Here is a 23,792-nt window from a genome sequence, read left to right as displayed (position 1 = left end):
ACTGTACGATCTCTGTGGACTGGACGATCTCTGTGGACTGGACGATCTCTGTGAACTGGACGATCTCTGTGGACTGGACGATCTCTGTGGACTGGACGATCTCTGTGGACTGGACGATCTCTGTGGACTGGACGATCTCTGTGAACTGGATGATCTCTGCGGACTGGACGATCTCTGTGGACTGGACGATCTCTGTGGACTGGACGATCTCTGTAGACTGGACGATCTCTGTGGACTGGACGATCTCTGTGGACTGGGCGATCTCTGTGGACTGGACGATCTCTGTGGACTGGACGATCTCTGTGGACTGGACGATCTCTGCGGACTGGACGATCTCTGTGGACTGGCGTGGTGGGCGCTGTACCACAGTGCGGGCGTGTGTGTGTGAAAAGTGGCTTCATGTTTTTTGGTGTTTTTTTTTCTTGTTGCCCTGATGCACCTCGCCGTTCAGGATGAGGAATTCCCCACGGACACTCGACACATTTCGTTGTTGGTGGTCGTTTCGATGTTATTAAAAAAGACTAGTTTTTAATAAACCGTATCAGACGAGCTTAGTCTCCATATTTGAACGTGCTGTACGTATGTTGAACTTCTTTCGCACTGCACCGCAAGCCAACCATGTTAAATCGTCCGGGGTGAGTGCCGGGAAGGCCTTTTGGGTGATCGTGGTGGAATACAAGTGGGGAGACTTACACCTCACCCACAGAATGATAACGTGAATGGAGAGTTACTAACACCTTGCACTCAAACAAGACAACGATCCCCGCATAGCCTGTAACAGACTGTTGGGGCAAGTGCTGTTGGCGAGCACCTACGAAAGGCCGGAACGGCTCACAAGGGGGTGGGTGGCCAACAACCACGCACGGCCGCCTTTGTCTCCCGAGTGGCGATGTTTACACACCACACCAGACACTCATTTGAGGCTGAGTTGACCTCGGGGAGGCCCAGGACCGGTTCAGATAATCGCCACTTGGTGTTAGCTGCTGACCGAGGAATCAGACCCGGGTCGCCGGGTTCGTAGCGCAGCGGGGCCCTAACCGCTCCACGACCACTCCTCAAACAAGAACACTCACATGCACACGCGCGCCTTATCACGCTCTGTTGCACAAAACCGACAGCCGGTGAACCTTGGACTGACAGCACGAACTTGTTTTGGTGGCTGCTCAGTTCAGGCGGGGAGTCTTCGCAACTGCACGTCGAGTTTGGTGGACAAATGACCGTGATGCGTCTGTAATGTGGATCAAATGATGTGCGACATATCACAGGAACGGTAACACGGTCGTGATGCCTTTGCGTCCTGATTTTTTTGGTGCGTGATGCCAACAGACGGGAGAAAGTGGCATTTCACACCTGCCATTGATAGCGCGGTGTATCACAGCTGTTTACATTGACGTTCATTTGGCTGCAGATATCTGATACACGAAGGGGCGAGGAGGGGTGAGGGGGAGCTCGTAAAGGTAGAAGCGACGGTAAAAGTCCACACGCCACACTGCAGATTAGCAAATTAAATTTGCCACGTTGCTCACAATGCAAATCTTCGACTGCAAGTAGTCACGCAAACAGTGTTGCATGTTGGCAAGTTTTTTGTGTTTTGTTTTTTTAAATCAAAGTCGAGTACTGCATGACTCTGCAATGCGTTTCGAACGTGTACGGTACGTACAAGTAATGTTTTCCACGAAATTAACTTTGAGATTATTATTTTCGAATATCGTGTTTATAGTTTTGGTGCAACTCTTTGTACTTGACGGAAATGTTTAGTAATGTAAGCAATGCGGGATATTTTGATTTAAAGCTTTCGTGACCGCAGGGATTCATATTCTTGGTTCTTTCGGTAAAGTCACGTAGAAGGGAAACAATAAAATAATACAAATGTGAAACAACAAGAGAATTTGTTTTATATAAAACAATAAAAAATGTGTTTTATATTTTTTTTATAATTTCATTGTTTCCCTTCTACGTGACTTGACCGAAAGAACCAAGAATATGAATGCGGGATATGTTACAACTCGGCCCGTTCCTGACAACGTTGGAAAAAATGCAACATATTTGACTTTTTACAGCCCATTTTAATCCACTGCTGGATTAGCGGCCTCCCCACGCGGTTCGTCGCAGTGGTTGTTGTACTATACTTCACCGGATTGGTCAGTTGTTGGTGGACAGCCCATAAATATGTTCAGATAAGCACCGGTCACTGATGTTAGCTCACGACCGGGAATGGAGCTCAGGTCGCTGGTTTTCATAGCGGCGTGCGCTGACCCCTGTCACCACTGGAGACTTACGTTGTGACAACAATGTTACTCAACGAGTGGGAATGATGGTTTATAACAAAGGTGTTTGGTTTTTTTTTACCCCAACTCAGTCTAGTGGGCATTAACGTCTTAATGCAACACTCAGCTTGAAACGCTGTAAATTATTGATACTTGGTCAGAAATGTGCGCGTATTTGCGCAGTTCCAAAAAACAGCGTTGTCAGTAAACAGTGTCATCGGTTTATGTGCTTAGATATGGCTCCACTGATAACATCCCTTACCAATATAAGGCACACACGACGGACTGCACGGTACTCCATTTGGATGATTATTGAGCAGACTAATTGTACACATCCGTGCACTTTTGAATAACAAGAATGACACTGACAACAAGTGCCATAGCATGTTGTGTGTATGTATGTTGAACTTCTTTCGCACCGTACGTAGCCAACCAGAGGCGCCGGGGGAAGGACAGCTTAACGTCACAATGGCCTAAGTGCGTGCTCGATGACCGTAAACAGGATTACAATGCATTGCATTGTTCTTCAAATAATGCATTATTAGAGGGCTAAGCGTCGGCCTGAGTTCAACATGGGCATGTCCACCTCTCAGATGACACTCTGATGAAGTGTACCGAGGAGTGAACCACGTCGGCGATGGACGACCTCGAGTGGCCGGGTCTCCTGCAGTGGCCGTGGCCATGGTGGGAGGAATTGGAGGAGATGCCCATCGTCTCGGATGCTGCCTTCCTGCTGTGGGCGCTGGCTTCTCCCCTCCTGCTCGTGTTTGTCCTGCCACTCTTCATCCTGCTCTTTCTTTACCTCTCCACCCTCTTCCTGTACCTATACGGGATCAAGAATATCGTCCGCAGCTCTCGTTCCACCGGCATTTGGGCCGAGGCTCGCCGGATCCTGGCTTCTCTCTGGGTTAAACATGCGGCCTTCTGGCACGGTAAGGACAATCATGCAACCGTTACACTTCAACCACCATCATCATCAGCCATTAAAAATCTACTTCTGGGTGAATGCCTCCCCAAGTCACCGCCGTCTCACGTCGCTCTTTACCGAGCACATTTTTTTTATCACTCTATCTCCTCGATAGAAATCTTCTTGGACTTGTTCCAATTCTGTCTTTATTCATGACCATCGGCCATAATCCCTTCTAGTAGCCTGTCCTGCCCAAGCCCAATTCGTTTTCTGAACAGTTTTAATTACATATTGAACCTGTGTATGTTCTTTAATCGATGTGCTCTGCTTTCTGTCTTTGAATGTAATTCCAAGCATGCATTTATACACGTGTCTTTGTGCACTTTTTTAGTCTTCTATCTCATCTTTTTTATTTGTCACTGACCATGTTTCTGAACCATATTACACAGTAGGTAGTGCACACTTTCTTCCTGAGGTGACATGCAATGTTACTTTTCATTTTTTTAAGATCAGCTTTCCAAACCCACTCCAACCTGCTCTTGCCTGCCTATTTATTTCACCACGTTGATTCTGATCCACCTTCACGAGCTGTCCTATAGGTGCACGTCCTCTGCCCTACTTTCCAGTCTTGTCACGAGATATCTCCAAATCACCCTGAACGCACACGATCCCATCGGATCTTGGTTAACTATCACGTCGAGTTAGTACTTGATCACATGTGGCAACCAGGGCTTGCCCAGGTGTTGTAGACGTGGTCACTGGGAGGTGGCCAGGGGATGACAGCCGTTGAGTCACCCGCCCCTGTACTTGGCATCTGTGAAAAAGAGCTTCATCGCTCATTGGATTCTTCCAGTCTAAATAAAAACAAATTCTGAGTCTGAGGGTCACCCCCTCATGTGTGTGGGTTTTATCCGGGCACTCCAATTTCCCCCCCACATGAAGTTGCATACTCATGAATGGCGTTGGACAATCGTTCGCTATTTTAGAAATGTGCGCGAAAGAAGGGGCATTTGGGACACAGCGAGGCATTGCGGAGTAAATAATTGGCAACATTAACCTGAGGGCTCGTGACAGTGACCCCACGATGGGATATTGGAGGAGCTCAAGTGGCGTCCAAGCGACGCTGTCGCCACCAATCACATCAAGTGATGCTCGTGGCTTCAAGATGACTTAATTTAAAGTAACATTTAGTAGAGACAGTACGCGGCCGCTTGCCTCCAGGCATCCATTCTCATTGGTGTGTTCTCGGGTGTACACGGAAGTCTGATCGACCGATAGAGAAAACCTTCACCGCGATGTCGTTGGCCTAGTTTTTCACGGCTTGAAGTGTTCAATGTGTAGGTTACGAAGTGCACGGTCTGGAGAAGGTTCCGGACTCTGGCCCGGCACTCATTGTGTACTACCATGGAGCCATCCCCATCGACTACTACTACCTGCTTTCTTCAATCATCCTGACCAAAGGCAGGATCTGCTACTCCGTGGCAGATCACTTCCTCTTCAAGCTACCTGGTATAAGTATCACGGGTCTCCGAAAGCTCAACAACTCCTTCATTGATGTTTCATTTGCCAAAGCATGACATCATCACCATCGTGCCATCTACAATACCATTAATAGAATAAGAAGCTTGTCGCCACATTTTTTGCGCGTGAAAAACTGTCATTCAGTAATGTTTTAAATATATAACAGTGTCAAATAATTTTAAAAAGTAACATTGCCGTGAAACCTCAATATGACATTTATAATCAAATCAGACCAATAAAAAAAATCGTTAGATAAGTGAAAAGGTTGAAATGGGATATATCGACTGGAATACATCAAAGACTTTAGACATATGTTACAGGTGGGTGGGTGATTCAGTGGTTACAGCACTGAGCCTGGGTCTAAATCTGGGTTTCAGCAAGACCATTATTAAACTGGGATCTCAAATGTAGCGAATTGATGGTCTCAACCTATCATCAATGGCAACACAAAAACAACAACACATAAAAAAAATCGCAAAATGCCAGCTCTGAAAAGATAAACAAATATTGGTTTTACGGTCATATAGCATATTCTTTAGTTCTTTCGGTAAAGTCACGTAGAAAATGAAAATAAAAATAATAAAAATAAATATAATTAAAAACACTAATGTAGACTGTAGCCTGGTTATTAAGTTTGGTGAGTGTACTGGCAGGCTATAATGTAGACTGTAGCAATGGTTATTAAGCTGGGTGAGCGTACTGGCAGTCTATGATGTAGGCTGTAACCTGGTTCTTAACCTCAGTGAGTGTACTGGCAGTCTAAAATGTAGACTGTAGCCCGGTTCTTAAGCTGAGTGAGTGTACTGGCAGTCTATAATGTAGACTGTAGCCTGGTTATTAAGCTGAGTGAGTGTACTGGCAGTCTAAAATGTAGACTGTAGCCTGGTTTTTAAGCTTGGTGAGCGTATTGGCAGTCTATAATGTAGACTGTAGCAATGGTTATTAAACTGAGTGAGCGCTCTGGCAGTCTATAATATAGACTATAGCCTGATTCTTAACCTGAGTGAGCGTACTGGCAGTCTAGAACATTTGGGAAAGTGTGACCCCTATTGCGTCCTGTAAATCAGTGTTCTAAATTGCAAGGCCCGCGGGAATACAATATAACATAACGTTAGATATGGGGGAAAAGGCAAAAAGTGGGATCATTATAACAACGTTTCCCTGTTTACATCTCTAGGTTGTAATATAGTTATCTACGTGCTATTATTCACAATTAGTTTTTCGAGTTAAGACCATGCAATCAACCGACCCATTATTTGCTGTGAAACTTTCCACTTCCCGACATAGCCAAAAGAAGAGTTAAGTTGTCAAGTGTACAAGCTTTGAATACGCAAACTATTACTGCTTCATCTCACCAGTACATCGAACAACAATCATCACGAAGAAGTGTAGCCAGAGGACACAACGTTTTGCTTGAAACTGCGTCAAACATCTTCAGGTTAAGTACCAGGAAGTCGAAATCACCTGACCCGGATTCTTATAACAACAATCAGATTTGAAGTGGACGTTGACCATTACAAACCACTGCAATTAATGCAAATTTTCATTTAGCGCTTAGGCTTTCACCACCAATATGATCTATAATAGAGATTTTGAGTTAGACCGCTAGATATAAATGTGTCGTTAAACCCGCCACTGCCCGACACAGCCAATTAGTAAGGTTTGCCATGTAAACAAAACATGCCAATTCGTTACTAGTTCAGCACACCGGCGTGTTGGGTGGTGGCGGGTTTAACGACACATTTATATTTACCGTGATCTTACACACAAAAAAAACACTTTTCATACGAATTCTAAGTGTATTCGACGCGTTTTGAGCGTTGGGCATTGGGTTTGACCGCCGCTCTTTCCGCCGCAGGGTTCAGATTATTGCTCGAGGTGTTCAGGGTGATCCACGGGCCGAAGGAGCAGTGCGTGCGTGTCCTGCGTCGCGGCCACCTTTTGGCCATTTCGCCCGGCGGTTTGAGGGAGGCGCTCTTCAGCGACAACGCCTACAGATTGCTGTGGGGTAACCGCCGTGGATTTGCCCAAGTTGCCATTGATGCCAAGGCGGTAAGGAACAGCGATGAACTTAAACCTTCTTAAATTTCGATTTAAAGCTTTCGTGACTGCAATGATTCATCTTCTTTGGTTCTTTCGGTAAAGTCACGTAGAATGAGAATAAAATAATAAATTGATAAAATAAAATAACACAATAATATTCTCACGACGTTTCGGCCGCTTGTGTTGTGGCCGAAACGTCGTGAGAATATTATTGTGTTATTTTATTTTATCAATTTATTATTTTATTCTCATTCTACGTGACTTTACCGAAAGAACCAAAGAAAACTTAAACCTTCTTAAATTTTGATTTAAAGCTTTCGTGACGGCAGTGATTCATATTCCTGGTTCTTTCGGTTAAAGTCACGTTGAAGGGAAACAATAAAATAATATAAAATGTATATATAAATTAAATTTTACATGACGACGCACTTTCTCTTCGATTTATTGTTCTTCTTCTTCTTCATCTTGCACACGTCTTTGCGCATGCGGTCCTTTTACTTCAACCTGACTTTACCGAAAGAGCCAAGAATATTAAACCTTCTTCTTGTTCGTCTTCGCTGTCCATATGTGAGGGAGGTGAAGACATCTGTATCATCATCGTAGTCGTTAAGGAGAAGTTGCAATCTTGCAGTTGCTTGCTCAGACCACCGCGGGTAGTAGGGCCTCAAGTAGCGGGACGTCTCGAGGAGCCGTTCTGGAGGATATTTGGCCCACTCGTCCACGCTGGACAGATGCCTTGGAAGAGGTGGAAGTATCCACACATAATACCTTCGGTTTTTTTCTTATACAGCATCATTCATTCTAATTGCATCCCCATAACGCTGTGCATTAATTATATATCAGGACAATATGTACCCCACATACAGCTACTACGAAGCAAGTGAAAACCCTCCGACAAAAAATAATAAGTAAACATATATAAGTGGGCACCGAAACAAAATGCACAAACAACATGAACTGCTATCACAACATAGAAATGAGTGCAATAGGTTACATCCCAGACCACAATCCCAACTTCGACAACCGAACTGGCGATCGACTAATTGTCGTTGTACCCGTTCGCACGATGGGTGGACAGTGGCGGGTTTTAGGAAACTTGCCCATTTTTTCAACTGCCACGCCAGGAGATCGACTCAGATTCGGCGACCTCTGGATTACAAGGCACAGAGTGTGAACCATTGCACGGTGGCATCGTCCTGGACAAGCTAAAACATCTCGATTGTAATGTAGAAATTCCAATAATGTTGAGTCTTTTATCAAATCCGTTGCTTGGTTATGGATGGGACTTCCCATGCTGTCCCAGCTACTTCATCATGCTGGTCAATCTGGGTTGGTGAAAGAGGACTCAGGACCAGCTCAGGCGTACCTTTTTACTGGACGTTAGCTGTGGCTGAGAATCAAAGGTTGCCGGATTCACAATACGTCGAACTAAGTCGTGCACCACTGTGCCCGCTATTCCAATACATTGCTCTCTAGGTGCGTGTATTTTCATGATTCTTTTACAGCCCATCATTCCTGTGTTCACACAAAACCTCCGAGAAGGATTCAGAACACTTGGAAGCCTGTGTAAGTATCCACTCACTCTCAGTAACAGGCGAATGCAACAATGGATTTAATTTGTATGTGTACAGCACATGAATATACCAGGTGGCCCAAAAGTCAGGACACATAGGGTTATTTAGTATATTTTAACACTGGCATTAGAACATTGTAATTGTTTATCGTTTAAGTTATATTATTTACTTATTATCATTATTAATATATATTTTTCGTCTTCTTCCCTTGGGGTCACCTCACATCTGTCGTTTACAAAACTCGGGCCAAGAACCCTGTTTATGAATTGAGACAAAACATAATTGATGAATGTTTAAAGATTGCACATCTTAAAATAAAAAAACGCAATTAATTTTAAAAGAGAATTCATACGTGCAGTAATGTTAATGGGAGTCAGTTTGAACATTTGTTAAAATAAATGAAATAACCCGAAGTGATTTGTTCAAATGAATATCACAACCCCATGTGTTCCTCACCTTTGGGCCACCCGGTGAATATATACGAAGATTAAAACGCCCAAACAATACCGAAAGTAACATTTGACTATTCAAATATATCACTCTCTATTATGACATAGCAAAATAACAAAACCTGAGACATTCACTGCTGATCAAACATAGTGACCTTGGGCTGGAGTCGCAGGGCACTTGAAGGGATGATGACCAAGAGACAAAACTGGTGATGGAATGGCAACCCGAACGAGAAAACATGCCCAGGTGAATGACCAATACAGAGGCGAAGAGAGAGGTCACTTCGTGTGCACGTGTGCGATGAATTGTGGCATTGAAAAAAACACGAGCGATGATAGTGATGTGAAGAGGTCTTCGTCTAACAGCGGATAGCAATCGGCTGACATGCTGTCATGTGAAAATCTAACCCCTCACCTGCACACGAGCTGATTTCAGCACTCCATCTACTCAGTTGTTGTCCCTCCGGACATGCTCCTCCGATTGGCTGCCACTCCATCGTTATTCTTGACCATCAGCCATCAATAACTTCCTGCGGCATGCCATGACCAAACCCACTTACTTACATGGAATAACAATTTCAATTACATGATACCGCCCATATTGTATTGGGGTAACTGATTTGCTAATGCAACTAATTTCCCTTTCAAATGGAGCTCAGTTGGGTGCTGTGGTGGCGAGATGTTAACTCTCTCGTCCGGTATGCATAAGGATCATGGGTTCGATCCCGAACCTTACAGTGAGGGAAAAAAGTATTTGATCCCCTGCTGATTTTGTACATTTGACCACTGACAAAGAAATGATCAGTCTGTAATTTTAATGGTAGGTTTGTTTGAACAGTGAGAGACAGAATAACAACAACAAAAATCCAGAAAAACGCATGTCAAAAATGTTAGAAATTGATTTGCATTTTAATGACGGAAATAAGTATTTGACCCCCTCTCAATCAGAAAGATTTCTGGCTCCCAGGTGTCTTAAATACAGATAACGAGCTGAGATTAGGAGCACACTCTTAAAGGGAGTGCTCCTAATCTCAGCTTGTTACCTGTATAAAAGGCACCTGTACACAGAAGCAATCAATCAATCAGATTCCAAACTCTCCACCATGGCCAAGACCAAAGAGCTCTCTAAGGATGTCAGGGACACGATTGTAGACCTACACAAGGCTGGAATGGGCTACAAGACCATTGCCAAGCAGCTTGGTGAGAAGGTGACAACAGTTGGTGCGATTATTTGCAAATGGAAGAAACACAAATGAACTGTCAATCTCCCTCGGCCTGGGGCTCCATGCAAGATCTCACCTCGTGGAGTTGCAATGATCATGAGAACGGTGAGAAATCAGCCCAGAACTACACGGAAGGATCTTGTCAATAATCTCAAGGTAGCTGGGACCATAGTCACCAAGAAAACAATTGGTAACACATATTCCTAGCTCTTTCGGTAAAGTCACGTTGAAGGGAAACAATAAAATAATAAAATATATATTAAACAATAAAATTATCACGACGTTTCGACCATAACACAAACGGTCGTAATAAGGTGTGTCGGTTTGCATTATTTTATTTATTTTTAAACGGTTTACTTATTTATAAAACGTCAGCGCCACACGCAGCGATTTGGCAGTTTATTTAGAAGGACTAGTCCACCTATGTTCTGAAAAAGGAGGGGGGAGACGAAAAATGAATGTATGCTGTCTGAAAGCCACCGTAAGCGTGAACAATCAATTAAGACCTGAAATGGTTTATCAAATCCTTCCAATGATTGGTAAGCCAGAATCCATCTTCTCGGTGGAAATTGTCTCTGTGCTTGTATATGTGGATAGCCTCATGAACGAATCTCTCATGGTAGCCAGATAGCTTACAAATAACCTCTGTCTTGGAAAAGTCAATGTCATGTGAGCCTACTGAATTATAACAATGATCTGCCACGGCCGAGGTGTTGGTCCTACCGTGTTTAAGGTCTGCTTTGTGTTCACGAATGCGGTCCGAGACATGGCGTTTGGTTTCTCCAATGTAACTACTACCACAGAGGCAACTTAGTTTGTAGACACCAGGGTACTGTACGTCCGGAATCACATCTTTTACAGACGGAACCAGATCACGGATTTTATGTAATGTGTTGAAACGGACCTGGATCTTGTGTTTATTCAAGATTTTGGAGATCTTTTTTGTGATCCCCGCAAAGCAGACTTTAAACACGGTAGGACCACCACCTCGGCCGTGGCAGATCATTGTTATAATTCAGTAGGCTCACGTGACATTGACTTTTCCAAGACAGAGGTTCTTTGTAAGCCATCTGGCTACCATGAGAGATTCGTTCATGAGGCTATCCACATATACAAGCACAGAGACAATTTCAACCGAAAAGATGGATTCTGGCTTAGCAATCATTGGAAGGATTTGATAAACCATTTCAGGTCTTAATTGATTGTTCACACTTACGGTGGCTTTCAGACAGCACACATTAATTTTTCCTCTCCCCCCTCTTTTCAGAACATAGATGGACTCGTCCTTCTAAATAAACTGCTAAATCGCTGCGCGTGGCGCTGACGTTTTTTTTATAAATAAATAAATAAATACACCGTTTAAAAATAGATAAATTAATGCAAACCGACACTTCTTTCAAATGTTTCTTGCCGTTGGTTTTTTCACACCTGATGGCGACCGTTTGTGTTATGGTCGAAACGTCATGAGAATTTTTATTGTTTCATATATTTTATTATTTTATTGTTTCCCTTCAACGTGACTTTACCGAAAGAGCTAAGAATATGAATCACTGCAGTCACGAAAGCTTTAAATCAAAATTTAATTGGTAACACACTACGCCGTGAAGGACTGAAATCCTGCAGCGCCCGCAAGGTCCCCCTGCTCAAGAAAGCACATTTACATGCCCGTCTGAAGTTTGCCAATGCACATCTGAATGATTCAGAGGACAACTGGGTGAAAGTGTTGTGGTCAGGTGAGACCAATATGGAGCTCTTTGGCATCAACTCAACTCGCCGTGTTTGGAGGAGGAGGAATGCTGCTTATGACCCCAAGAACACCATCCCCACCGTCAAACATGGAGGTGGAAACATTATGCTTTGGGGTTGTTTTTTCTGCTAAGGGGACAGGACAACTTCACCGCATCAAAGGGACGATGGACGGGGCCATGTACCGTCAAATCGTGGGTGAAAACCTCCTTCCCTCAGCCAGGACATTGAAAATTGGTCGTGGATGGGTATTCTAGCATGACAATGACCCAAAACACACGGCTAAGGCAACAAAGGAGTGGCTCAAGAAGAAGCACATTAAGGTCCTGGAGTGCCTAGCCAGTCTCCAGACCTTAATCCCATAGAAAATCTGTGGAGGGAGCTGAAGGTTCGAGATGCCAAACGTCAGCCTCGAAACCTTAATGACTTGGAGAAGATCTGCAAAGAGGAGTGGGGCAAAATCCCTCCTGAGATGTGTGCAAACCTGGTGGCCAACTACAAGAAACGTCTGACCTCTGTGATTGCCAACAAGGGTTTTGCCACCAAGTATTAAGTCATGTTTTGCAGAGGGGTCAAATACTTATTTCCCTCATTAAAATGCAAATCAATTTATAACATTTTTGACATGCGTTTTTCTGGATTTTTTTTGTTGTTATTCTGTCTCTCACTGTTCAAATAAACCTACCATTAAAATTATAGACTGATCATTTCTTTGTCAGTGGGCAAACGTACCAAATGGATTTTTCTTAGGGTCCTTCGGTTTCCCTTTTGCATTTAGAAACGTGCATTTGGAATCCTTGGCTGCTATAAATTTACACATGGTAAGCCACTTCGTTGAGCTATCATTTGTGGCCAGGTGACTTCTGAAAAAGTTATTTCGCTCAGTGGGCCTTACCTTGGAAATTTAAAGGTGTTGTTTCTTTTTATTATTTTATTGTTTCCCTTCTACGTGACTTTACCGAAAGAACCAAGAAGATGAATCCCTGCAGTCACGAAAGCTTTAAATCGAAAGGTTTTGTTAAGTTTAAAAAAAGAATGTAGTCCCCAGGAAAAGTGAGGTTTCACTCTGAGCAGTGTCCTCGTGAAAATGTACAGCAGCACAAATACTCCAAAACGTGTGATGTTGATTCTAAACGTGGAAGGAAAAATCCGGAGAACCCGTCGAAAAATCCACTCGACCACGGGAAGAACACGCAAACTCCAAATATATACGGGCACCGTCAGGGTCGGGATCGACCCCCACGACCATTTGTATACCGGGCGAGGTAGTCAACATCTGGCCACGGTGGCACCAAAGACTGGCTGGGGGACTGTCGCGCTGTTTGCTCACAGGTGTGTTCCGCTGGCTGTACGAGCGATGCCGCCTGCCCGTTGTGCCAATCTACGGTGGCTTCCCTGTGAAGTTCCGCACGTACCTCGGAGACCCCATCCCCTATGACCCTGGCACCGATGCAGCTGAACTTGCTGAGAAGGTGCGGTCCAATAACAAAACAAAAAGCTACGGTTGAGATAACCACCAGGGTGGGTGGGTGGGTGTCACCGTTCACAGGGTGGGTGGGTGTTCACAGGGTGGGTGGGTGGGTGTCACCGTTCACAGGGTGGGTGGGTGTTCACAGGGTGGGTGGGTGGGTGTCACCGTTCACAGGGTGAGTGTTCACAGGGTGGGTGGGTGTCACCGTTCACAGGGTGAGTGGGTGTTCACAGGGTGGGTGTCACCGTTCACAGGGTGGGTGGGTGGGTGTCGCTGTAACTGCCACCACTGCCAACACGGCAATCTCGGGCTGGTCGTCCAGAGCTGCATCAGTCAATGGGTCTCCACAGCCGAAACAAAGGCTGAGTTCGATATCCTCGACTCGTCGAGTTGTCGGTCTAAGCAACAAAATAGCCGACACATTTCGTCCGAGGGTAATCCTCGGCCTTGGCTCTCCGTGACACTTAACACGAGGTCATTGTGTTGTCATCATATTGCCCGTGACACAAACGTACTGCAAGGTGACCAAACGCAGCACTCGGGTAACGTCGGGACACCGCAGACAACCTGTGTTTTTTTTGTCCAGTCGTCTATTGCCCCAGTAAGCAACATTTGACACTATAACCATGCCTGGCTACTGAGCACACCGACGCAACGGTGGTTGTTGGTGGTTATTCCCTTATGACGGCATCACCCCATGGGTCGTCAAAGCTAATGAATGTTTGAGGTCGAACCAGGTGGCTTTGTCTCGAGTTAAGTTCCCACGGTTTGCTTGTTTTTGCAACGTTGCAGACGCGTGCCAGTAATGGATTTACTCCACAAAAATTAATTCCCCTTCGTTTGTGGTCATTTCGAAAAGGGAAAAGGTAAAGTCGCAGTCCCAAAATTGATTTCTCACAAGTGGGCCACTAACATGTGGCCTCGGTGTTCTAATTATATAAACACGGTCCACCGACACCTAAGGCTGGAAAACCCAAGGCAGACTTTAATTGGTTCCGTAACCTGGAGCCTCGGACCACAACTGGTGCTGCATATCCTGCATAAGAGTGTAATACGTAGGACATACTCCAGGTAAAACAAAAACACATGAAAACAGCTAGGTGACATGCCCATCACATCCTTCACTGTAATGTTAATGATGATGCTTATACAATATTGATGTGGATAGGTAAAAGTCGGACGGATATGTGATGTCGGACTGTATGATGTTAACATATGGTGACAACGTTTGGAAGATTCAGCCACATTCTGACGAAATGTACAAAAAAGTGACTTATTCTCCACAGACCAAACAGGCAATGCAGGGCCTAATTGAAGAGCACCAAGATATCCCAGGAAATATCCTTCACGCTTTGGCGGAGCGACTGAGCGGAACGCCCAAGGTGGACTAAGGAGTGACTTTGCAAGTAAAACAAAAAATACAACTTTTTTAATGATTCTTCAATATGCCGATTGAATGGACGTCAGCGTTGTAACTGCCCCAAAGACTCAACCTGATCCAGAGGCTTATCGCTGAGCAGCCAAGAGTTTCTCTCTGTCTTCGGAAGCGGGACAAAGTGACGTGATGGTTTCTCCATTCGCAAGTCAGCAGGTTAGCTCCGTTTAAGCTCAATGGGGCAATTGTGCTTAAGCTCTTGGCTCTGTCGATGTGACGCACGTAAAAAATTGTGGGATGCCTCCTTTTCTATACACAAAATCATAATGCGTTGTTGTGGAGCATCGATGGGTTAAAGCATATATTGTGCAAGCAAAAATCCAATCTGCTTTTCCACATATAAACAAACGTATGTTCAGTCCATTGGATTTTGGCTTTCCACACTAATATTTATCGAGCAGCATTTGTTTAAGCAAGCAAACTCTGGACAGGTTTCAACCTTCTGGGCCTCATCGGCAGTCAGATATTTTTTGTCACAGTATTCCCAGGCACTGTTGTGTGTGTTTGCCAAGTGAACATTGACGATACATAAGTCGAATGTTTGCAGGTATAACAATATTCCTAATGACACTTATTCTACTAAGATTTGTAAAAGACAGACATAATGAAGATTACTCGTTGTTTTTTTCGGTAAAGTCACGTATGTAGAAATACAATAAAATTATATTAAAACAAAACAATCACGACGTTTCGATCACAACACAGTCATTTTATGCAGTCACGAAAGCTTTAATACTTTATCAACACACTTCTACGGGGAAGTTACCGTTGCATTTCTGTCCTAAATGTGCACCCCAAACCTGTCCCCCCCCCCCCCCCCCCCGCTTCTGTGTATATGCAAGATGTGCTGTTTTGAGCTGCCGCAAGATGAGCTGCCACTCTCTTTCTGGCCCCTCCCCCCCCCCAACCTTATTTCCTATTTAAACTGCTGTTCATCCCTCTCTCTCTCTCCTTGCCTCTCTGTCCGTCTTTCCTACTGACCGTGTACCTCGTATTTTCACTCTGTCTATGCTGGGTTTTTTTTTTGTTGCAATCCAGAAGTTGAACGCGAAATTTAACACTCTTCTGAAATTCGTGGTCCGCCAGGAAGTGTCTAACTGTGTTGTTGGCCTGATTGGTTGTGCTTCACATAATGTTTTTTCAGGTTTGTTAAATTCTCGTCTCTCATCTTTTTGTTGTATTTACCTCCGTGATTTGTTCTTGACACCTGATGAAGATCGCTTATATTGCGATCGAAACGTCGTGATTGTTTTGTTTTAATATAATTTTATTGTATTTCTACATACGTGACTTTACCGAAAAAACCAATGAGTAATTTTACGCAGTCACGAAAGCTTTAATACCATATAATGAAGATTGTCTTTTTGATTTACTAAGAAACATTATGTGCAATAATAATGCTCTCTGCCATCAATATCCAATTATTTCATCAAATTGTGTTTATTTTTTATTTTTGACTCATGAACAATTTATGTTTGTAACACAGAACACAGATTGGAACTTGGGTGGTTGCTGGTTCATGTATGTTCGTTGAACTTCTTTCGCACTGTACATAGCGAACCGTGCTAATCATGGTGCTGAGCAAGTTATTTTACTTGACACGTGCATAAATATACTGTTAAGTGCAAGGCACTAAGAGTGTGGTTGGCTTTCACTGGACCCTCTGGAGATAATCATTATACTGTCTTACATGTAATACAATAATGGCCACACAAGTGACCTAGAATCTTGCAGGCGGAAAATAACACGTTGGTAAACAAATGGCCGATGTCATCAATATTCCGTGTCAGTCATGTACACAATCGCAAGACGCATTTGGGCTGGGAGTAAATCTCTCCTTCAATTCCGCGCCAAGATGAATTTCCTGCATCATCTTGTCATCGAAACAATGATGAGCGTTCAAGCATGGCATGCCCCTTAATACATGGTCTAGTAGTATTAGTGCAGAATAAATTACATGGGTTGGAGAGGTGGTGCAGTGGTTAGTGCACCGTGCTATGAACCTTCTCCACGTCTACATCAACCTGCACTGACCAGTATGGTGAAGTATGGTTAAACAACCCGCATAACCAACATGGCATAGGGAGGCCTTCATCCAGTAGTGAATTAACAGAGCGTTGTGAATTACGAAGTTTAAATAATTTGACAGCCCATGGTAAAATATAAACTAATTGTTCATCTTCCTTCAATGCAAAATAAATAGCTGTACTAGCTAACATGCATATTTTCGGTGTGCATGGGTTTATTATGTTTTTTTTTAGATAAAGCCTTGCCGGTGAAAACAATGCAAAACATGCAGCATTATGTCATAACATGTAAAAAAAAGTGGAATTGTTTGTGTGTTGCGTTGATTGTATTGCCATTATTTGACTAAATGCTAATGACGAATGTAGGTCATCTTGTGCCTCACTATTAAGTTGTGGTCGTTATCGGTGGCTTACACCTTCTCACGCCAGCTCTTAGCTATGCTTTGTTAACATCTAACACTGCATTGAATTAAATAGTCTATGATTTAACAAATTAACGTGTGTGAAAAGCTATTTAATCACATACATTGTTCTTTCATAATCAGTATTAAATGTGCACGTCTGGCCCTTTAATTTGAAACAAACGTCAATTAGAGTGTGCATAACACCATCCAATATTTGCAATCAATACATTTAAGCATTTTAGCAAATTTCAATCGTTTGGAAAGTCTCCGTTTAAGACAAATACCAAACTCTCCTGTTACAAGATGCACTTGTTTCTAACAGCATTTCAAATTAAACGTTGAGGATGCATCTTATAATCTGGTACACGTGTGTGTGTGTGTGTTACCAGATTTGCATAATTGTATTCATGCCAACCAGAAGTTTGAGGTGCATCTTACTTTACAATCCGGGGAATGCAATAATGCTTAGTTCACGTCCAAAGTCAACTTCGATGGCTGCTTCTATTTAAAGCAAGAGATAAACTCATAATTGCTTTCCAGTTTTAGACACATTCCAATAATGTGGCCAATACATGCATTCACCTGCTTTTCTCATTAAACTTTTTTACATTTATGAAAATGACTTGATTTTAGGATGGATTAGCACAAATAAAAGTTATTTTTCAAATGACAGGCACTCAGAAAGCTGAACTAGTTCATAGAATGCAATAATAAAGATTGTAATGTTTTTTCAATTGTGGTGCTATGATGTAATACGTACTTGTGATCCAATAAATATTTATCACCCAACTGACCAGCGAATGCGTTTATCTAAAAGGTAGCGCAGATTTTCACAGCACTGAAAAAAGTCGATTATGATTGGGCTGTCCTTTAAGCATTAAAAGTGGCAAATGTATTATACTGAACTACAGATGAGTGCGGTGTTTCTACGTAAAGCGTGCCACGCTGAAGATCGTGTATTCTGCATCCGATTTATGTATCAGCCCTACATCATTCGGCCGTAATGTAAAAGTGTATAATAAATCTTGGGCAGCGCAAGTGTCTGAGTCGTATTGGAAGCGGGGATGCTTCATTTGTAGCACTGACGCTCTTCGTTGTCATTCAGTCGATGAACTTGCTGATGTGGTATTTTTTGTTTGACAAAATTAGCCATTGGTCACTGAATTTAAAGGATTTGATCTGCGGAGTATATTTTCGCAAACAAGGTATGGGATATTACTGGTACTGGTAGGAAACGTAGTGGACTGGAAGCCCAATCGGGATTAATTCACAGGATGCAGGGGATTAATTGTGTCTGTCTATGGATGTCTGTCCACGTGTATCCGGACACCCGGATATATAAAAAAAATGCGCTCCTAGTGGGCATTACTAGTAGGAAACGTAGTGGACTAGAAGCCCAACCGGGATTAATTCTCACAGGAGGCAGGAGGTTAATTGTGGATGTCTGTCCACGTGTATTCGGACATTCGAATATAAAAAATGGGAGGGGTGGGTCTGGGTGGGGCTGGGTGGGGAGGGGCTGGTCACCCCGTGGTGCCCTTATAAAACTCAACGTATAACCTACTCACGCCGGCTTGTGCCTGCCCTCACAGTCGGGCATATTTGCGGAATGCACCACGTGGTGCCGCCGTTGACCCTGGCCATTGACCGAGCAACCAACGTTCCTACCAGCCCCCTCCGCAGGAATGTGTTTAAAATGTCTTGAAAAGCCTCATTTGACATTCGGGTCTTTTGGCATGTAAGAACAAGACAGCATTTCTTTAAAATATGTATTTTATAAAGTAAGATAAATGTTCATCTTTCTATGAATGTAATTAACAAGGACCTCTGCGTTGGAATTCCAAGCCTCTATGTTGTCCTTTAGCTTTGAATCAACAACAATTGCCATTGCATTTTTTACATCGTTTTAAAAATATATATTAAGACATGTATTCGCTTAGTGGCACTTCAGATTTTATTTTTCAGGAACTAAAGCAGCAATTCACCTTCCACAGAAATGACAAAATGATGCGTTGAGCATTCAACGAAGCAGCCGTCAAGGGTCATTTTTGATACAAGGCTCTCCGCCCTATAAATACCAATTTTAAGGATCGTTAAAGCACATCATTTTATTATGAAAGCACATCATGTCAACACTGAGTCTAATTTCTCCACGAGAAGGTGTGATTAATCACAGCCTACATGGCCCAGCAGATTTGTTGTCTAGGGCTCCACGGTGCTGTTACAAATCTCGTGGGACCTTGAGAAACGCTGCTGGGAATACCAGCATGACTTAACTACTCGAAAAACTGCGGCTTATTTTTTTTAATCCTTCATGCTGGACATTGAAAGCAACGCACATATTTGGTACTTTAATTTCATGCCTCATAGTGTTCATGTAAATGTGCACATGGATTGGTTATAAGCGCTATAATTGCACACAGCTGCCAAAAGTTTACACCTTGAATATTGCGGCTTTCCCTATTATATAAATACGAAGCTTAAAATAAAAATGTTTAACAACATGTCTATTACACAGTTGGATTTGGTCAGGAGTTTTTTTTTAAAGAGGAAAAAAATTCCAAAATAAGTTTATGACACTAAAAGCCCATTATTTTAATTTTCTTTTGGTTGTGAAATCTAAACGATTGCTCTTAACAGCTATCGGGTTGTCACTCGCATGTGAACTTGAACAGCACTGACTTGTGCTAATATAATATTTGTTATTCTGTGAAACTGAATATTTCTGTGAAAATGTCCAATCATGCGTCACGAATGGCTATTGGCAATCCATGGCACCAATTAGACTTACACATTGCGTCAAGTTTTTTTTTTTAAATAATTATTGAACGTGGCATTCTTCATATTAATGCTCTAAATGCATAATCCCTGACATATAATGCACACAATTGCTTTGCGATGTAGACCTGCTCATGAACACAGGTCAAATACTTATCTGGGCATTATAGCCTCTGCATAGTCAATGTTATTGTAACGAGAATAGGGTGGTCATCAAAATGAGTACAGGTTGATCGCAACAAGTATATGGCGGCGGTCGCAAGGAGTGTACGGTGGTGATCGTAGCAAGCATGGAGTGGTGATCATGAGCTTAAGTGATGAGTGCAATGAGTATAGGTGATACATTTATATAAAAAGCCTTCATTCAGCAATGGTTTGCCAAAGGGCTGAGATTTTTTAAAATTATTATTACTGTTGATTCCGATACTTACAGTTATTGCATAAGGCTTTAACTATCTGTGGCTTAACAATTTAAGGTTATTGTTTTCCTTTTAAACGTAACTGGTAGTCAAATGTAGCACAGAGTGTGACGTTTCCATAGCTTTGTTTCTGACGCTGAGTCTGGACAAATTGCATTTAATTTGGAGCTTCTCTTCACTCCGATGTCAACGTCAATGTCCAAACATTGCATAATGCACCTCTTTAAGCCAGCGGTCCATGCAAGAGGCGCCAGCGAAGGATGCAGAGAGAATGTCAAGCTGCGTATAACTCAAACCCACGGCAGCCTGTCCAAGCAAACGTACGGTGCAGCTCCTTTTATGAACAAAACAAAAATTATCTCGAGGCGAAAAAAAAATCTGAAGATCCACAAATAAAAGAGAGAAAAAATATACGAGGTACCCCCGACATTGAATTACCACGCTCATTGAAAAGGCAGATTTATTTGCTGGCAATAAGCCAGCCTCCGGCACTAATTTATCTGTGTTGACAGCACCCAGCAGACTGATTGCCAATCATAGGGCACGCTAGAAATGCTTATGCTCCAAGCTAACAGCCGTGAATGCCACTTTTTTACTAAAAATACGATATCTCACCGTGCTATGTCTGAGTCGATGTCTCTGGCTATCAATGTAATTTGGAAGAAAAAAATAGACCAATTGTAAGATAGTTGAAGGGGCAGCCCTGCAAGTGCTTGTTCATGCCACTGCTGAGAGAAGGGCCTGCACCGGAGGGAGCTCTAGAAACCCCTTCTATGGGGTACTGTGGGCTACTCTTCCACGCCGGACAGATGTACTTTGAAGAGATCAGAGTAGCCACACTTGACCCTCCAACGCTGCTTGATCGATTAAATATCGTGTACACATTTTTATCGCTGGGCGGACAGAGGCTGCGGGGGATGGGGGGGGGGTTTAAGAAACCCATATATATTCTTCTTCAATTGCTTTACCAGTAGATCGAATCAGCGGTGACCTCTGAGTTGCAAGCCCATTGTGCTAACCATTACACATTATCTGCAACGATTACGTAACAGTAATAAGTTCGTGTCATTGGGAAGTCGATTTTTACATTGCCCGCCAATGTCACATGGATACGTGTGTAGGTCTATATATTACTAGCGGGAAGTACCCGGCGTTGCCCGGGCGATAAAGACACACACATACATCGACTTACACACACTATTACAGACAATGACCCACAAACACATCGACTTACACACACACATATGGACTCACACACGCAGGCATGGAATTTAGATACACATACATTGAGTTACACACACAAAGCGACGTACACACATACAACGACTCACACACACACATCGACTCACACATACATAGACTTCTCACACAAATGGACCTACACGTACATATGGACTTTCTATTTAACACGTAGGCTTTCGCGATCAATATCATCCATAATACAGGTTTTTGGGTTAGATCGCGTAAAAATATAAATGTAGTTAAAACTCACCACCACCCGACACAGCCAACTAGTAAGGGTTGTCACGCAAACAGAACGTGGCCAATTTATCACTAGTACAGCACACCGGTGTGTTGGAGAGCCAAGCCACAACATTTACAATCTGAGTACGACGTTTCGCCAGTAATTACAACTAGCTTCATCAGGCGACAGCCAGATTTGTGGAGAAGTCTTACTGTTTCGTTCCTTATATAGAGGCGTAGATGTGTTGACGACCCTTCTGCGCTCTTGCCCAATGTGGGAGGGGGGGGGATTACTGAGGCAACGTACATTATGCATGTGCATTACGCGAGCCCTTTGAACTTGTCCTTCCTGTCTATTGTGTTCATTCAAATAGCCCTACCAACGGCAATCCCTATTGAAATATGCTGCCCTTTATAGGCATGCATTTAAATAATGTATTATTTGATTACCCGCTTCCACGCAGCACTAAGACGGTAACACATACAGTGAGGGGAAAAAAGTATTTGATCCCCTGCTGATTTTGTACGTTTGCCCACTGACGAAGAAATTATCAGTCTATAATTTTAATGGTAGGTTTATTTGAACAGTGAGAGACAATAACAACAACAAAAATCCAGAAAAAGGCATGTCAAAAATGTTAGAAATTGATTTGCATTTTAATGAGGGAAATAAGTATTTGACCCCCTCTCAATCAGAAAGATTTCTGGCTCCCAGGTGTCTTAAATACAGGTAACGAGCTGAGATAAGGAGCACACTCTTAAAGGGAGTGCTCCTAATCTCAGCTTGTTACCTGTATAAAAGACACCTGTCCACAGAAGCAATCAATCAATCAGATTCCAAACTCTGCACCATGGCCAAGACCAAAGAGCTCTCCAAGCATGTCAGGGACAAGATTGTAGACCTACACAAGGCTGGAATGGGCTATAAGACCATTGCCAAGCAGCTTGGTGAGAAGGTGACAACATTTGGTGCGATTATTCGCAAATGGAAGAAACACAAAAGAACTGTCAATCTCCCTCGGCCTGGGGCTCCATGTAGATCTCACCTCGTGGAGTTGCAATGATCATGAGAACGGTGAGGAATCAGCCCAGAACTACACGGGAGGCTCTTGTCAATGATCTCAAGGCAGCTGGGACCACAGTCACCAAGAAAACAATTGGTAAAACACTACGCCGTGAAGGACTGAAGTCCTGCAGGTCCCCTTGCTCAAGAAAGCACATATGCATGCCCCTCTGAAGTTTGCCAATGCACATCTGAATGATTCAGAGGACAACTGGGTGAAAGTGTTGTGGGCAGATGAGACCAAAATGGAGCTCTATGGCATCAACTCAACTCGCCGTGTTTGGAGGAGGAGGAATGCTGCCTATGACCCCAAGAACACCATCCCCACCGTCAAACATGGAGGTGGAAACATTATGCTTTGGGGGTGTTTTTCTGCTAAGGGGACAGGACAACTTCACCGAATCAAAGGGACGATGGACGGGGCCATGTACCGTCAAATCTGGGGTGAGAACCTCCTTCCCTCAGCCAGGGAATTTTAAATGGGTCGTGGATGGGTATTCCAGCATGACAATGACCCAAAACACACGGCCAAGGCAACAAAGAGTGGCTCAAGAAGAAGCACATTAAGGTCCTGGGGTGGCCGAGCCAGTCTCCAGACCTTAATCCCATGGAAAATCTGTGGAGGGAGCTGAAGGTTCGAGTTGCCAAACGTCAGCCTCAAAACCTTAATGACTTGGAGAAGATCTGCAAAGAGGAGTGGGACAAAATCCCTCCTAAGATGTGTGCAAACCTGGTGGCCAACTACAAGAAACGTCTGACCTCTGTGATTGCTAACAAGGGTGTTGCCACCAAGTACTAAGTCATTTTTTGCAGAGGGGTCAAATACTTATTTCCCTCATTAAAATGCAAATCAATTTATAACATTTTTGACATGCGTTTTTCTGGATTTTTTGTTGGTATTCTGTCTCTCACTGTTCAAATAAACCTACCATTAAAATTATAGACTGATAATTTCTTTGTCAGTGGGCAAACGTATAAAATCAGCCGGGGATCAAATACTT

General features: G+C 43.3%; 1 protein-coding gene across 3 annotated transcripts; it reads left to right on the top strand.

Annotated features, from left to right (window-relative positions):
* Nucleotides 1–1,154: 1,154 nt before the first annotated feature.
* LOC116942511 (DGAT1/2-independent enzyme synthesizing storage lipids) lies at nucleotides 1,155–17,856 on the top strand. 3 transcript variants are annotated; one of them, XM_076067213.1, is made up of 7 exons: nucleotides 1,155–1,652; nucleotides 2,861–3,199; nucleotides 4,516–4,683; nucleotides 6,554–6,747; nucleotides 8,244–8,304; nucleotides 13,063–13,202; nucleotides 14,488–17,856. In XM_076067213.1, exons 2-7 carry the CDS (start codon nucleotides 2,905–2,907, stop codon nucleotides 14,590–14,592), a joined length of 963 nt encoding a protein of 320 aa, XP_075923328.1. In that variant the 5' UTR covers nucleotides 1,155–1,652; nucleotides 2,861–2,904; the 3' UTR covers nucleotides 14,593–17,856. The 3 variants fall into 3 exon arrangements, with proteins under 3 accessions (XP_075923328.1, XP_075923327.1, XP_075923329.1); XM_076067214.1 differs by lacking the exon at nucleotides 1,155–1,652 and adding an exon at nucleotides 2,237–2,744; XM_076067212.1 differs by lacking the exon at nucleotides 1,155–1,652 and having other exon boundaries at nucleotides 2,236–3,199.
* The last annotated feature ends 5,936 nt before the right edge of the window (nucleotides 17,857–23,792 follow it).

The sequence above is a fragment of the Petromyzon marinus genome, chromosome 15 (assembly GCF_048934315.1).
Source record: "Petromyzon marinus isolate PM22_M1 ecotype Great Lakes invasive population chromosome 15, UKy_Petmar_22M1.pri1.0, whole genome shotgun sequence".
Classification (NCBI taxonomy): Eukaryota; Metazoa; Chordata; class Hyperoartia; order Petromyzontiformes; family Petromyzontidae; genus Petromyzon; species Petromyzon marinus.
This window is presented reverse-complemented; position numbering and strand designations above follow the sequence as displayed.

Coding starts and splice junctions, on each gene's coding strand:
- LOC116942511 (XM_076067213.1), top strand. CDS start 2,905: ATGGACGACCTCGAGTGGCCGGGTCTCCTGCAGTGGCCGTGGCCATGG. Junction 3,200..4,515: donor ACATGCGGCCTTCTGGCACG/GTAAGGACAATC, acceptor TTCAATGTGTAG/GTTACGAAGTGCACGGTCTG. Junction 8,305..13,062: donor CAGAACACTTGGAAGCCTGT/GTAAGTATCCAC, acceptor GTTTGCTCACAG/GTGTGTTCCGCTGGCTGTAC.